The following is an 18,077-nucleotide window of genomic DNA, read 5'->3' as shown; positions in this document are numbered from 1 at the left end:
AAAACTGGTTAATAAATTTAGAGAATAGATAACATCATTTTGCATGGCTGAGAGAAATTCTTAGGAATATTTACCATGCATTCTCTTATTTTGTTAGCTGTTTCCCTTTGTAATCTCACCCTAAACTCAAACTTTCATGAGATACTCCACACTTGGAAAAGGTTGAATAATCCTAAACGTAGCATTGAATGCTTTGCTTTCCACAATCTGGCCCCAGACAACCTTTCCACTTCCAATATGTGAAAAGAGTTCATAATCAGTCATCTCAATGACTCTGGATGAACAGCATATGCACTTTCTTACATCTTGATCTTTGTCACACTCTCTTCTTTTATACTCAAAGTTCTTTCTCCTTTATACTCTCTTCATGAAGTACATCCGAGGAACTGTAGTTTAGAGTAAATTCTGACGGTTCTATTTTCATGTGTTTATCTCTATTTTCTCAACTAAAGTGAAAACTTGCTGAAGTCAGGTAACTGCTTTAATACCAGGCATACTGACAGATGATAAAAATAAATATCTCATTGATGAAATGAGCCTAAACTGAGGAATCCTTTCTCCCCTATCTCCCCCCACTCCCTCTTTATTTTTATTGTGGATGTTCTGAAGATTGTTATTGAGTACTGCAATTATTAAACTTTTATTCACTGATATTCTAGAAGGAGGTAAAGAATTGCAAAGAAATAGAGCAGGAACCCTGACTGGCCCAGGAACTTGCCCTGCTATGGGCTTTATACAAGATATCCAAAATCCCCTTATTATTCAATCCAGTCCAGACAAGAGTTTCTCTTCCTTTCAGCCTAAAGTATCCTAACTAAAACAATATCATCATCTCAGAAGCTTCTTTCTTGTAAGCATTTTCTATGCAGGAACGTTATGTTCTTAGTCTGAAAAGTTCCCAGGGAAAATGAGCAGGATTTAAACAAGAACGATGAATGCCTTAGAAACTGCCTATGTTGCTTTGCACCTGTGCAACTATTCTTACAAGGTCTGTCCTGAGTCTGACTGATGCTCAGGCATAAGGAAGAGGGCAAGTGTAGAGCGCACATAGGGGGTAGGAATTTTTACTCTAGATGATAGGCTCCTGCCACACAAGGTACAAAATAATTTGTACATATTATATAGGAGCTCTGGTTTGCTCTTTTTCATTTTTCCTTCAACTGTGAACACTTTATCGCCCATTGCTTTCCTTTTTTCCTCCTCCCTTTCCCTGTCTGCTCTGCCAGCCTAGGGTGTGTGTGTGTGTGGGGGTGGTTATAAGAAGAAAACACTAGATACAGGAGATGAGACACAGAGATGCACCTGTATAAAATCAGTCTTTGATGCCATTTCAACAGGAGTATATGAAAATATTTTTCTTTGAGTATGATTGCAGAACTGAAAAAAGAAGCTTATTAATACCTTCATTACACAATTTAACCTTTCACAGATCTTCATTAATCAGCTGAATTAAAGGTGGAAAGAGGATATCATCCACTAAACATCAAATAAAAATGGAGAAGGGAAGGGTAAGCTGGGACAAAGTGAGAGAGTGGCATTGACATATATACACTACCAAATGTAAAACCGATAGCTAATGGGAAGCAGCTGCATTGCATAGGGAGATCAGCTCGGTGCTTTGTGACCACCTAGAGGGGTGGGATAGGGAGGGTGGGAGGGAGACACAAGAGGGAGGGGATATGGGGATATATGTATAAGTATAGCTGATTCACTTTGTTATAAAGCAGAAACTAACACATCATTGTAAAGCAATTATACTCAAATAAAGATGTTAAAAAAATAAATAAAAAAACAAATTCAAAAAAAAAAAAGGAGGAGGAAATGTGAGATTTTACTTTGGACCATTATTTTTTGAAAAACGTCTAAGTTTCTGATTCTTCATTTTACTGATGTCCTTGCATAGATGCTGAGCTCCTCTGCTGCCTGCCTTCCCAACCAGTGTTAATGGAAACCAAAGGACACTTTTATCTTACTGGGCTGGGCAGAGGAGAAGAGGCAGTGGGAACATACAGTAAGGGCCAATATAGCTACCTGAGATGAGAAAGTGAAACAGGCTGTGGCAAAAATGACACTGATAATCTTAGTAAAACTCTGCCAAGAGGGTGAGTATGGTTAAAGTTACATCATTCTTCCTGTAATTTCATCCCTCTGTTAAACAACAACTTTAAGTCAATGGGTCTTTCATAGTCCTGTCTATGTGGGGAACAGCTGTTCAACTTTTACTAGACAGCTGAAGCCATGGTGTCTGAGAAAGTGGCAGAACCCACTAATAGCTGAAAGCAGCTGCCAGCAGTTCATCATTTCCACATTGGAATGCTTCTTAGCAGAGTCACAAGGCTAAATCACAGAGCACAGGTGATAGTCAGGGCTCTGATACACCAGAGCCTTGATTTTCAGAAACCCTGAACAATGCAAAAAGGCTTCACAAAAACAACAACAACGCTACATGGACTGAACTAGTGACTTTGATCAGGAATAGAGAATCATTTCTGAGGTCAACTGTTGTAGGAAAATGGCAATTTTTACACAGTTGTCTGATGTCTTTTCCTTAGAACTAATACATTTCTTCTTTAGCATGGTTTTTCTCCAAACACTGCTCAGGAAACACATTCCAAGTTTTATAGCTTAACAGATCAGATCCAAGCATCTTCTTGTAATTTGATTTATTCATAATAAATCGAAAAATTCCTATTTACAATAATAACAGTTGTATCTCAACAAATTTATAGTGTAGGATAGTATCTGGAACTTGTTAAAACTACTGTAAAGAAAAACAGGAAAAAAGCAATGCAAATCTAAACACTTATTTAACTCCACTAACAATATTCATACACATTCACAAAGAGTTCTTTTCTTTAGCAAAAAAAACCTACATTATCCCCAAGAATTTATATATATGTATGAAATAATAACTCAGTCGACTTAAAAAATAAAGACAAACTAGTACAGAGTTTTTCATTTGAGTCTTATACATGGTACGTGGAAAATGCAGAGAATAAGGAAGAAAGAAGTTATATGTACTTCTAAATAGGTTATTTTATTTTCTATGTTAGCTTATCAAAATTTTTGATTCATCTCCTTCTCTATATTTTACCTTCATCCCAATTGCTTAGCCTTATTTTTTATCCTGTTATAATAATTGTTCTTAGAAATTATCACAAATTATTTTAAGAATCAGAGAAGATATGAACAAATAATTCAAACAGGAAATACTTCAATATTCTCCAAAATGAACTCAGGAGAAGGCTCTGTTTACATGTTTTTACAGATAGAAATGATTTTTTTGGTGTGAGTTTTTACTATATTTTATTGAAAAATAAACTTCAAATATTTCCAAGTAGCCCTATGCATGTTATCAAGTAATTAGATAAAACAAAAGCCTACCTGTGAGAGGTGAGGGTGATCCAACTGGTGTTGACGGATTTGATGGAAAACTACTGCTGGTATGGTCAGGAGAATAAATCTAACCAGAAAACAAAAGATATGCACATATCAGTGTGACAAAAGCAAAAATATAAATCCATTTGCATGGAGTTATTCCTATAATCTAAGCTGCCACCCTTAAGGCTCAGAGTGAAAAACTGTTTAATCAATTATAGAACTATTCCATTGCATAAAGGCTATAGAAGCCCCAGTTTTAAAACTCGGATTAAAAAGTATCATATATATTCTAATATGAGAGGAATAAATAGATCATACCTATTTCTTTATTATCCTAGTTGAAAGTAATTTAAATTTCTAATTGCTAGAACAAAAGAGAGAAGTGATAAAAAAAGAGAAGTGACTATAAAGTCAAGTCTGATAAACAATCTTTCTAGAATATACCATCTAAATAAATTTTATTCATTAAAAATAATCTTAGGAAACTGTTACCTTTTGAAGAGAATAGTCCTAAAAATAGTTTTAAAAGTCAAAGAAAGTGATTTTTAAAAATAGTTACCCCTTATTTCTTTTAGAAAGTTGTTTGAGTAACTACATTTTTGCCAAATTTAGCTCCTAATGTTGTGTGAGTGTTGTAAAAAAATCAAACTTGTTTTCAAAGGATATTTCGTCACCCTTGGAGAAAGTGAAAAAACCCTGAAAGTTCTTAAAAAAATGTCCCCCAAATAATCTGTGGACTTTACCTCCTAAGAGGTAACATATCTGGATGCATAAATTTTGATATTTTGGCTAAAGGTTTTGTTGCAACACTTTATATTTATTTCATATTGCTAAAAAAAATAGTGACAGAAATTCATTCAAGTTTACATAATTAACCATTAAACATTTAAAAAGTCTCCTTAATCCACGCACCAACGGTTCCTAGGAACTCCTCTCTAGGACAATCCCATTCCTATAACAGGCATCATAAATCATCTTCACATCTCACCACTCAGGGCAGACAAATCAACTTATTTGGAGAAACTGTGGTCAAATATTTTAAATAGGAAAACTACTTGTGGGTGCAAAGTGTCATCCAATGAAATAATCTTGCTCGGAGTAAGTTTAGAGCTCTAATAAATTTAAAGAGGCCCAAATTATGGCATATATGGGGTCTCAGCACTGGTTTTACAGACAGTATAATACGTTGAAAAAGTCAGATACTAGGACAGGCTCACGTAAAACAAAATTCCGCAGGTCATAATCATCAAACATTAACAGCTTTCATTTTTTTTTAAAAAAGAAGATAGCACCAATTAAATTGTAAGCATTGACTACAAATGAGTATATCTATACCAATTTGTATGATGTTACTAAATTGTAACTGGAAATCCCTTTACACACCAACTCTTTCCAAAGAGCCAGATCTAAAAGTTGTATATTCAGGTTGGAAAGTCATTTCATTTTATTAAAAAGCTTTTTTTACATCACGCCAGGCAGCTTGCGGGATCATACTTCTCCGACCAGGGACTGAACCCAGGCCCCCAGCAGTGGAAGTGCTGAGTCCCAACCACTGGACCGCCAGGGAATTCCCAGGTTGGAGAGTCATTTTAGAAAAGCACAGTTATCAAGAAGACTTCAAAAAACTTTATGGGAAGACTTAGTAATAGGGAAGTAGTATGCTATAAGATCAATGTTGTTGGTCTTAAAGTTGTCAAAGTTGTTACCTTTTAAAAGTTGTTACTTTTCACACCTGTGAAAATTAGCTAAAGGTCACATTTTGGTTCCTAATGGCTTGCATACATACAGTGATTTATTTCAACCATAAGTAAGTTAGATAACGTCACCGAACTTCAACAAAAACATATCTCAACATACCCTTTTATTTTTGTAAATCACTATTTATTTCTCATGTTTATGATTCAAATAATTATAACTTTTATGAACAACTGATGCTAACATATGAAATATGTCTTGACTATAATACTGGTAAGGGAGGGAAGGGTTGATAACACTGATGGTGGGTGGCTGAGGAGTGAAAGAAGTTCCATTGCCATGCAAAACTTTGATTATCTAGACTAACTAGACTAACTTGCTGACTTTCAATTTCCTTGACCATATGAATTAATCTCATGAAAGCACTGGAGAAACAGCATTCCCTGTGTATCATACCTCCCGCTTTGTTTTCTTCATACTGCTTACATTAATCCCTAATTGCCTAAATTTGTTTACTTGTTTATCATATGTCTCTTTCACCCTTTTCCCTAATGAAATGCATGTTCCAGAAGAGCAAGGACTTGGTCTTATTCAGACCAATGTGAATTACACAGCATCTGCAGTAGCTTCCGATTCTACAACAGTGCTGGTAAATAAATACTTGTTGAAAGAATGAAGGATATCTTCCTTGAAAGAAGTTAGCATTTGAGTATCCCTTTTAAATCCCTGGATGTATAATTTTTACCCAGGCTCCTTCTCTCTTTTACTCTCTTATACAGTTCACTTAATGTAGGTTTTCCGAGAGCTCCAGTCTCAGTTTTCTTTTCTATTTACCTGTGTTTCCTCTCTTTGTAATACCATTCTTTATAAAGTATTAACTATGACATCCATGTGAATGACTCCTAAGTTGACACCTCTATCCTCCTACTGGTTGCTGGACCTCTCCATCTGAGCATACCTTTCTTTCATCTCAAGCTCAGTATGTCCAAACCCAAACTTTGCATCACTGCCTCAAGCTTCCCACCCTTCCCATCTCTACTGTTCTGTTTGCTCTATCTCAGTTAGCACCAGTATTCTCCTGGTCACCAAAACCACTCTCACTCTCCCCTCCTTTCTCCTGCTCCTCCACTCTTCCCACCATAGACACCAAAGCTCACAATTCTCTATAATGTTTCTGGGATGGGCATACATCATTCTCACTGCCATTACACTACCTTAAACTTTTACTAGAACTTATGGCTGGACTATTTAAGTCTTTATATTTTTAGTTACTCCCCACTCCTTTCATCCCATACATAATTGCCTGAGCTATTGTCCTCAACCAGTTTTGAACAAATGCCATATAGCACTTCCTGTTGTCTACTAAATAAAACAGAATGACATTTGACGTATTCCATTATCTGGTTACAAAAATATCTTTCTACCTTATAACCTACATAAAGCATTATATCAAACAAAATATTTTTTTCATTTTCTGAACACAGTTTGCCCTTGCAAAAGGCTTGTTTCTTAACTTCTCCCTGATGGAATTCTGTAACACATCAAAGCCCAACTCAAATGTAACCTCCCCACTTACACTCATTTTCACTTCCCTTATATTCTTAGTGTAACCTGTTACTTCTCTTTGGTATTTTACTTCACACTATGCTCTATGTTACCATTTTTCTATCTTCTCTCCTTGACTGTAAGCTCTTTGAAAGCTTACTTATACTGTTCAACACTGAATTCATCATTGTCACTGTTTTGCACAAGTAGGTGAATATTAAAAAAAAAAAAACTTGAGCGATTAAATTGCACTTGAAATTCGCTACAATACTTTTTGATAAAAAAGCAGAATTCAGTAAATAGCAGTTTATCTCAGCATTTATACAGTGGGGTTCAGTAACAGTAATACCAAGGGGAGAAAAAGATACTATTATAAATATGAATTCATTTACAAATCAATTTTACGGTATAAGCTTTGAGAACAACAATATGGTAAGGTTCCAATATTTCTGAGAATTAGTGTTGATGTACTAAGCTGTCCATACCACAACATTAGGCAGGTATGGGCTTTTGAGGATATAAGCAGGCTATCAACCCTTATTTTCCCTGATAACTCTGCCATTACAGCTAAATAATCCCTAAGCACGTGAAGGACTGGTGACAACTTCTTTATCTCAAAGAGGAAGTTTATACTTTAGAGTCATTTGCTATGACTACCTTGCAATGACTAAGCAAAATGATGTTATATATAAAGTGGGTGTGGGCTCCTAAAAATCACTGTGAAAACAGGAGAAGCAGTACCAAAAGCATATCAACATATAATTTCTGGTGTTTTTATCAAAAGCACCTTCTCCATTTGTATAATAAAAGGTATTTTCTCCACTCACTTATCACATTCCCTGGTTCTATTTTGCCCTAAATTAAAATGATGACAGACAGAATTGTTACTAATACCTTTCCTGAACTGACAGATAGGCTGGCAAATCACAGGACTTTTTCTTGTCCCTTTTACTTTCATAAAAAGAACATGTATGTGGGAAGGGAGCAACAACATTAAAAGAGCAGAATAATACAGCCTTTTAGATCACAGATCATGTCATTAAACTTCACTTCTGCATATTTATTCTATTACCAAATGACGTACAAACTATACTTATTCTATAGAAACTGTTGTGCTACTTTAAGAAATTCTAAACATAAGGCTTTATTTGACAAAGAGCATTCTAAATCAGGAATACATTACTTTTTGTACTTTCTGACCTTAAAGAACTCCTAACATAGATGTTTCAAAGAAAAAAAAGAGAAGGAAAAAAAATCAGTTACTTAAAAAATGGGGATGGAAGTGATTTAGAATCTAGAGCCTAAACACAAAGTAAGAACTCATTCTACATGCAGTCCATGGTCCTCATACTGTTAAGTGACCAATGATGAATAACTCCCAATACCTTCTGCCAGGCTTAAACGGTAATATGCCTCATTTTACTGCAACAAATGAGGCTCCTCCTCCTATCAGTCATGGTCTATTCCAATCAGCAGGGTGCCAATAAGCCAGAAGCTAATGAAAAGGGCTTCAGACAAAAAAGAAACAATGGAGTGCTCCCAAGCCCAACCTTGGAACTGCGAGCCCAATTTTTTAAACACTACAGTGCACATTTCAGTTAATCTTTATTATGCTAATGTTATTGAGTCTAAGGAACAAAGAAACTTATTTCATGAATTACTTTTAAACGTCAACTTCCCTGAATTTTCTTTTCTTTTGTTAGAGACTACTGACCATTTAACTATCTAGATTAAAACATACACACACATACACATACACAATACACACACATACACATACTCTCTCCCTTTCCTTTGCTCTGAGGTAGAAATCAAAACATAAATTATCACAAAGAAGTTTGATATAATCAACAAAGTTCAACAGTCTTCTTGTTTGATCTCCTCTAAATTAAAGACCAAGTGTTTTGATATGGTATTAGGCACTGAAATAAACCAGATGTTTCTTCTCTATATAACTCTCCACGGGCACAATCTTAAAGGGTTATTGTCTGGCAGACGTTCAGGGAAACACAGAAATGGCACGAATATCCAGATTCTCCTTTCCCTCTATCTACCCCAGTTTATTATCTAAACTAATGCATAATCCATAGGGCTTTGGGAACTTTGTGTAAATACTTTCATGTACAATTCTCTTTCTAGCTATCTTGAGATTAAGACCACAATTATCCAGGCTTAAACCTAAAATAAAGGAACCTTTGCGAATGTATTATCTGGCCTACATGTTTAATCACCCAGTATTCTGTGTGCTTTTTAATACATAAACTGAAGAACAAAGGTTGTAACCTCTGTTTCACACATGAAAGACCATCTAAGACATATATCAGACTTTGGGGAGCTATTAGAAATAACTTCTAATGACAATAGCATGGCATTTCTCCATCTAAACCTAGATGCTGTATTTAAAAATTTCAAATACTCACGGTCACCATTTCCAAAGATCTGTAATACCTAACATCAAATTCTGAGACGCATGTCAGACTCTCAAATGTAATCCTCATAAAATTCCTTCTCCTCATCTCTTCTAATCCTTCCTATCCCCAATGTAATTTTTTGTCTGTTTTTCAGGACATTCTAAGAGCACTAAAGTGAATGTGAGTTTGTAATGGAAGTTAGAGAAAGAATGTGTTTGGGGGAGGTGTCTGGTGCAGAGTGGGGCAGGAGATGGATTGAAGGAAGGGATCTGAAGTGTGCAGACTATGGCATGCAGTGATGGAGCAGATGGAATGCATCACCATCAGCTATGACAGAAATGATTTATGGAATGACCTGGCTGCTCCTTCCTAGTAACAACACAGGATGACAGAGCTGAGTTTCCATGACAACCAAAGCCCACCCACTAACTAGATTAAACATTCTCCCCTGGCTTCCACTCACACTGAATTTAGATTTTCTTTTCCAAATGCCAATTGGTTTAGCTAGTATGTTGGTCGTAATATGGCAGAATAGTCAAGGACTTGAAGGGTAACTGAAAAGGAGCTTGGAGGACCACTGACAACATCACAAATTCCTGCCTGCCTATCTGCCAAGGATCCTTTATGGAAGTCTTCCTTGAATAAAATAAACAAAAACTTTTGAGAAAAAAGCCCCTGAAATGCAGGTTATACTTTGCTTAGTATCAAAAGTTCAAATGTTATTTGTCTTTCTACCTGTGAAATATCTGCTACTGGATTCTTACAGAATCAGCAGAAGGAACTGGGAAGTCAATCAAATACCTGGGAGGCACTCATTTAATATTATAGAATAACTTTCTTCCAAAGTAGGTAGTTTACATCATGTGGAGTGAGTCCAGAAAAAGTGAGACCACTCCCTTTAATCCTCATCAACACCTTGTAAAATAACAGTCACTGTACCACTGTCTTTCTGGAAGTGAAGCTAGTTAGATCAGATCTAATCTAATATCTAGGCTTTACCTTTCCTAGCCTGGTGATCCCTAGGGCAAGTTACTTAATCTTTCTGAGCCAAAGTTACTTGACCTTTTAAACCTTAGTTCCTCATCTGTAACGTGGGAATAATAACGCCAACCTCACAGGGCTTTCTTGAGGATTAAATGAAACGACGCATGTAAATGCTTAGTATAGTGCCTAGCACCTAGTAAGCATACAGATTACAGATGATATTTTTGTGGGTTTTGTTATCATCATCATCATTTTTGTCATATGATGCAAGACTGAATTCAACAAACATTTACTGAGCTCTATTTTGTGTGAGCCACCACTATGTGGTAGATGAATTTGACTTGGATTCATTTCTCAAGAAACGTGTACTGCTCTAGAGTAACATTTATTTACAGAAACCATTCACAAAGAGGTTTATCTCTTTAAATTTCAACAGCTCCTTCCTACTACTCACACATTAAGTGGTCTGCCTTTCCCATGAACAGCAGCAAATGTGTTTGACAGAGCTAACTGCACTTCATAGTAAGAAATAAGTAAGACAACTCTGTAAAAATTCTGAGAGGCATATCACTCAGGAGGAAAAAAGGAAGGAAGAAAAAGCCTAAGGAGAAACTTTAGAAAATACAAAGCAGAAGCGCCTCTTAAATAATTAGATTTGGAATCTTTACGGACTACCAGTAAATGTTCTCCCAAAAGAGTGGATTTCGTTTCAATGTTTTAAGGATCATATATATTAAAACCGATCACTGCCTTTATTAAAGCAATTCATTGCTTTGTCATTAACATTCTGGTGTGATGTAAACTACTTGCTGAGGAAAATACTATGGGATTCCTTCAAATTAGTTTTACTCATTTTAGCGTGGGTTCTTCAATGAATCTGTTTTTTCCTTTTTGGAAAGGCTCTCATCTCCTATGTCTTCAATGAATCAGCAGCAGATGCTTATTCTTTCCTTTAGAAAAAATATACAAAATACCTTCCATGTTAGAAAAAAATCCTTATAAAAGCACTTCCTTCTCTGGATCAGAAGAATAACTGAGTTATGTTTCTTGGTTCCACTTGACTTATTTTAATGGGCAACTCACAAAGTATATGTTTAAAACTAATAAACAGATTTAACTATTAACCTCAGTAATCTGTGCTTTAGATTTCAAAATGCCCAAATTTCTTTTTCTTTTCCCTACATCTGTTGCATTAAGACAAAAACAGATATTTAAACTGAAAGTAGAAGGACAGTTCTTGTGGGAATAGGGTGGGAAAGTGTTCTTGTGAATTATTTTAAGGGCAGTACAAATCAATACAAACCGAAAATAGCTCTAAATGAGTAATGAAGTGGTTCTGTTATAACTACACCCTTTAACTATGACGCATACTGCCAACAAAATCTAACCACTGCATTCAGCAAAATATGTAAATTCAATACTTACAGATGCCAAAGCTTTTCCAAGTGCATCACCTGTCTGTGAGCTTCCAGCAGCATTTCCTCTGGTTCCTGAGTATTTCAAAGAGGAAAACAAATTAAGAAGTTTAGCAGGCAAGGAGGCATGCTTTTTCAGCACTCTGCCCTTATTTCAATGGTGTTCTCCACTGTTGTTGCACATCTGTCACAATAAACCTGCAAATACGCTGCATGTGTTGTATTTAGTAAGCTAAAGTAAAGGTGGGTTCCTTACCAGTTTGTACATTAATGAAAATCAGAAAGTTTCTTTTCCTCCTTTCTTTCATTTTTAAACTCAATACTAAAAAATACGTTGAGTCAAAAGGTACAAATTTCCAGTTATAAGTAAGTACTGGGGATGTACATGATAAATATAACTAACACTGCTGTATGTCATTTAGGAAAGTTAAGAGAGTAATCAAGGGTTATCACAAAGAAAAAAAAATTTTCTATTGCTTTAATTTTGTGTCTATATAAGATAATGAATGCTCACTAAACATTGTGATAATCATTTCATGATGTATTTAAGTCAAATCATTACACTGTACACCTTAAACTTATACAGCACTATATGTCAATGGTGTATCTCGATAAAGCTGGAAGAAAAAATATGAAAAGAACAAAAATATATATATACGTATTGAAAAATACGAGATTCACTACAAATCACCAAATTCAGTTTTAGGGAGTTTTGCCAACCTAAAAAAGCTCACCTAGGATGCTATCTGATCCATTGATGGGAGGGGTGTGTGAGGCAGCAACATAAGGTGAACTGCTGGTACTGGCACGGTGGAAGCTGGACATTGGTGGAAGACTTGTGTTTATGTCTGTTGGTGAAACTGAGTGTGGAGGATAACTCTAAAGAAAGGGGGAAAGAGACATGATTTATTAAATATATTTTCTGAATAATATGCACATATAACTGGGCAACTACTATAACAGGTTAAAAAGAACATCATAAATTAGCAGCTGAAGAGCACTACTCTTGTCATTTACTTTTTCAAAAGGCATGAAGTAAGCCTAGAAGTATTTCAAAATTCAGAAGTTTTGGCAGAATCAAATCTTACACTTGTAATCCAAAAGAAACACAAGTGAGGACAAAGTGTTGCTGCACCCTAGTCATGTGTTACAGCCTACCAAGCGGTCATGTGAATGAAGGCTGCCATAACTACTGGATTGAGACATGTGGGAAGTGGAGGTCCCCAGAATTCCACCAAAACCAGGCTGGCTCATCCCATTTGATGAACTCCAAAGGTCAGAAGAATTGTGGGTCCCATCTAAGACAAAAAGAGAAATATAAAATTTTCCTTAGCCAATATTTTTTCTTTTATTTTGATGATGCTATAAAAATTCAAAGGGTACCCTCCAGATATGTTTTTCTTCCCCTTTCCAACCTAGTCTTACATCTAGTTTTCTTCCCTCCAAACTGTATAGTTACTATGTTAAATGAAGGAAAAAAGCTTTATAGTTAGAGGGAGAAAAAATAATTGAAACTGTAGTAGGCAGGTCATTATAAAAATCTTCACAAGACCTAAATTCATATCAGGGAGGACAATAAAAATTCCAAATCTGGAGATAGGTTGGATTTAACTTTTGGTTAAATGGTATACCCATATACAAAAAGTTCTTAATCTATAAGCAATGTATATTATACCAAACATTCTCAAACTAGAATAAAGAAGTTTCTCTTACAGAGAACCTAAGTAATGAATAATGACTATATTATAGTCAGCCTTCAAAAGAAATGTGTTAGCAATGACTTCACTCACCAATGTAAAGTCAAGGAACCATTTATGTAGTAATTTATTGCTCCCATAGTCCAAAACCACAGAAGACCAAATAAAAATGATTTGCTAACAAGAATGAAAGGAAGTGCAACACTTTTTCTCTCTTAAAGTCTTATTCTGTTCTATGATATTCACTTTTTATTTGCACTGATAATTCTAGGGGTAATATGAATCCGTAATTTAAACAAGAAACTAAAATTGTTAATAGCTTTTATACATTTAAATCCTAAAATGAGAAAGAGCAGCTTTACTCACTTTTCTCAGCTGAAGTCCTTTATAAATTCAATCAATATTAGATGGGCACTCCGATGCTTCGCTGAGTAATCCAACTACATTGCAGTCAGCAATAATTAGCAATAGGAAACTTTAAAACTAAATTTTAATTTGCTTCAGCCAAACATATCTAGATAAAAAATGTCTGAACTTCTATACAGATATTCTCTTTCCTCAAACTTTAAAATATTAGCTAATATACAAGAGATAACTGTTGTAGTACTTGACAACTATTTGGCAGTACTTACCTTGCATAAAGAAAGTGCTAGCAAACATACTGGTTGGTGGCTTGGGAGATGGATAACTAGGAGATTCACGGTTGAAGTCATCTGAATTTGGGGATGGTGCATATACCTTAAAATTAAACAGGAAATTTAATTAAAATGTAAATGACTGTCATACCACTTATGTAAAATGTGTTACATTTCCTGAAGGGCCTAAAAAGGCCTATCCAATATCGAAAAAGGCCTACCACAAATCCAAATAAACGGTCTAAATCCTCATAAATAACGTCTAACTTGGATATTATCTACCTGTTTGTTTTTAGCTGATTACTAGAGAAAAAACTATTCTAAATATCCCTGTAATGCATCTTTGTGTGACAATTACATCAGGTGGTTGAATAAAGTCACAAATGTTGACTTTGCTTACAAAACACAAATCCATATAGGTTCATGATTCAAAATGTGATAGTGGAAACTAATGTCTTTTGAATACAGCATGAAATAAAATTTGTTTTATTTTATGGATTTGTTGATAAAATCTATTCTTTTCACTGTTACAAGATTTATCAAAATCAAAATGAGTTAGACTAAATGTTACTATTCTTTATTACTATTAAAAGTTAACTGTGAAAGGCACAACACAATTGTTCAGAAACTTCCTTAACTTAGTAGGGTTGGCAAAATTAAAACCAAGTTTTGCTCAGGGGTTTTAATTCTTTAATTTCAAGTAAATTTTCAAGTCTGGCACAGCTTTCAGGAAAGGCTCATTTAATCTGTCAGAGCAGTATTAATTTCCTTTGGTAAACCTTTGCTTCAGATAAACAAAGTATGAACATTTTGAATTGGCAAATGGCCAACTCTGTCATTCCTCTGGAAAACTAAATGGGCATCCAAATAACTGTAATAATCAAAACATGATCAAACCATTCTCATGATGACTACTGAAACCAAGAAGGAAGACAAGTAAGTAACACTTAAGGTGATACATGGTCTGTTAAAGTAAAAGTAAACCAGGAGTCAGGAAGAATGGAAAGGTGTCCTACTGTGAACAGTGTATGAAATGTATTTCTTTTGTTTAGTCTGATAAGGGTATATCTATTAAATTTTAATCCAAAATAAAAATTCAAAGTGTTCACTTAACATGGAAAAAAGTAACTAGCTCAATAAAATTATGGGAGGATGCGTTAAAAAAAAGCATCCACATTATTTTTTGCATAAGCACAGAAGATTTCTGGAATTACACATAAGAAACTTAATGGTTACACCTCTGGACTTATAACTGGGGAGGAAAACGTTTGCTTTATGCCTTTCCACACAGTTTGATATTTTTATCAAGCATACATTCCTATGCACTAATAAAAAAGTGGAGGAAGCACACACAGATTAAAATGGGAGCCAATTTTTTATTTACATAAACTGTCATTTATTCTTTCTCTGAGACATTAACTAACTGTAAAAATTCCTGGCAAATTACTTAACCTTCTGAGACTCAATTTCCTCATTTGTAAGATGGTGCTAACATTACCTGCATGGGGGGGCAGGGGTTGATGGGAAGATTCGATGAGATAATACATACAAAATGTTTAGGGAATTCCCTGGCGGTCCAATGGTTAGGACTCTGCACTCTTAATGCTGAAGGAACAGGTTTGATCCCTGGTTGGGGAACTAAGATCCCACAAGCCGTGCGGCCAAAACAAAACAAAACAACCTCCCCCCAAAACAAAAAAACAAACAAAACCCACAAAAACAACCTGGATTCCTCAAGATGGCTAAGGCGCACAGAAGGCTCGAAAATGTTTAGTATGGTAACCAGTCACTACGTATTAGCCAATAATATCATCTTTCTAATTCTTATTAAGAGCAGTTACACTGCTACATATTGTGCCTGTTTAGTACTCAAACTGCTATTTCTTATAGTTTTTGTCTGACATCATCCTACTTATATACAGTTCACCCTAGATAAAAGGTTAAAAAGTCAATTTTTAGTCTTCTTGCTAGCCATGCTACTACAAGCACAGGTGTGTCTTTTTAATGGACTGGCATTCAGGTTAGTTTCCTACTTCTTACATCCCAAAGCGGAAAACACACACTTGTGGTACCTGAGAAGTTTGGGACAAGATATATTCCTAAGAAGTACCCAGAAGGATCCTAGATAGGGGATTATGCATTATACATATTAAACATATTTTTCTAGTTTGGTGCTATGACATAAAGACAGAGTTAGAATCAAAGAATTGGATATACACAAATGTGTTTGCAATGTATTAGATAGGCTGATAGGCAGGAAAAGTTTTACGGAAAGGAATTTTGTACTTTTTTCTTTCAATCAAGTTTCAGCATCAAAATTTAGCTTTAGCTAGATGTCCTCTGTCCCCTTTATAATATACAGATTTTCCCCAAACTATGCTGAAACCACAAACAACAAAAAAGAGATGTAGAAAGAAAATACAAATGAGAATAAAATTTAGAAGACAGCATTAGAACATGTTTTTGTCACAAATGCTTATTTACTATGTATACCATCACTGATCTGAAAGTACACAATATAAAGTTCTCTAATTCTATCTAGGTTTTAGATTGAAACAGTATGTAAACCTCCCAATGATACTTATGAAAAACTCCAGCTTTGATGTGTCATTTCACACAAAAAATCTACATAATTTGTCAGTTAAAATTTATATATAATCTCCCAATATATATTTCTTTATCCTTATTTCTATTCAATTCACTATATTCCATACAAGATAAACTTACACTTAAAAAATTTTTAAATGTATGCAATTACAAAAGCAAAGAACTTCTGCGGATTTACAAAAGAACCTTTGCTGACTTTATTGATTTACAAATTGCTGTAAATAAAGGAGAATATGCTGATCAGATAATGGTTAATTGATGACTATCATGGAAAGCAAGAAAACCAAGATAAAACACAGGAAGAAGAGGCTTGCCTGCTTGCCTACTCGTATGTAAAAATTTTGAAGCTGTATTGAGAACACAGGGCTCATTTTAGGGCAAAGTTGTTTTTAATGTTAGTCTCTATAAATAGACTGAAAAAGATAAATGGACTTTTAAAGAATAGATCTTATAAATGAAAATGGTAAAAACTCTAAATTACTATAAGTTTATCATTTATTTACTAACATAAGTTCAAAGTTTTTATCATGATAAAAATGTTTTGAAAACCATGGTTCTCAAAGAGGCCCATCTAACAGCATTTCTAACACACGACAAAAAACTTTACTTTTGGTATCTTAACCATAGCTTGCAAAAACATAGATGCAATGTTATGAAGCAGCAGTTGTGCCAGTTGTGATTTTTCAGATCAAAGAGTTCTTGCGGCAAAGCACAACTGATGTGGTCTCAAAGACTTTATTAACTCCAGATGTAGGAAAATAGTCAGCCAATTCCACAAAAAGAGCAAGTCTCTTTTAGTTACAATCAGTACTGGCCACAAATTAAAACCAGACTGCTTATGTCATCTGATCACCTGCACATAGATGCCAGTTTTTTCCTAGTTAATGATCTAATCACACATTTAAATCTTAAATATGATTTTGTATCACAACAAACAAAATTAAGAGAAAGGAATATGTGTGCTTAAGGTGATTAAAATCTACCAGGAGTCACACTATTTTAAAAAGAAACAGAAAAAGTACAATTAAGTAATTTAAGATGTTCTATTGAAATGTGGTAATTAGAAATTTTCTTTAGAATTCTAGCCTCCATTTCAGAATGTCAGGTTCGAAGTAGGTATCATGTGGGAATGTCCTTCTTTCTCAAGTACTTAATTTTTCTCCTCCAGGAATGGAAAAGAGAGAAATTTTGAGTGTTGGGTGAACAGAACCATAACATTTACCCCAACTTAAACGAATATAACTGAAAATCTAACAGATACCTCTCTTTCATTGTTAAGTATGTTTGAAAAGAATAAATTCACAGTAATACCTCTACTGTCCTCATCCCATCAACCCAAACTTACTGTTTAAGAGTGACAGAGTACTTCAGGGATGAATATTTACATTACTCTATACAGTGATTACACAATTATCCTTGGAATGTTTTAGCTCATAAAACCAATTGGAGTCAAGTTAGCAAAAACATTCCTTTTTTCCTGCTTGGGTGATTCAGTTTAGTCATATGGATCACCCCAATTCAGGGCAGTCCACTCTCTGTTTAGCTTTAGAGGCTGGAGGTGTGCACTGTGCTCTTGATTTCAGTGCATCCTTCCTGTAATTAATACTGGAAACATCTCTGCAAGGCAGAAAGGCATGATTTTCTGATAGTTGTTCAGCAAAGATGAAAAAAAAGTAGAAGCTTCTGCTAAAAAGATCTTTTTTTCTT

At 34.9% G+C, this 18,077-nt stretch overlaps 1 protein-coding gene across 11 annotated transcripts in view; it reads right to left on the bottom strand.

The window, feature by feature from the left end:
• The window catches only part of TCF12 (transcription factor 12), a 379,535-nt gene that overhangs the window by 34,535 nt on the left and 326,923 nt on the right, over nt 1-18,077 (bottom strand). For all 11 annotated transcript variants that reach the window (XM_065900482.1, XM_065900475.1, XM_065900446.1 and 8 more), the window contains 5 exons: nt 13,761-13,866; nt 12,590-12,729; nt 12,166-12,310; nt 11,442-11,506; nt 3,385-3,463 (listed from right to left, as the gene is read on the bottom strand). In XM_065900482.1, coding sequence (XP_065756554.1) covers nt 3,385-3,463; nt 11,442-11,506; nt 12,166-12,310; nt 12,590-12,729; nt 13,761-13,866 — 535 coding nt within the window. The remainder of the gene's footprint in view (nt 1-3,384; nt 3,464-11,441; nt 11,507-12,165; nt 12,311-12,589; nt 12,730-13,760; nt 13,867-18,077) is intronic.

This window comes from Phocoena phocoena, chromosome 2 (genome assembly GCF_963924675.1).
Source record: "Phocoena phocoena chromosome 2, mPhoPho1.1, whole genome shotgun sequence".
Classification (NCBI taxonomy): Eukaryota; Metazoa; Chordata; class Mammalia; order Artiodactyla; family Phocoenidae; genus Phocoena; species Phocoena phocoena.
The sequence above is the reverse complement of the archived record's forward strand: the minus strand, read 5'-3'. Positions and strand labels throughout refer to the sequence as shown.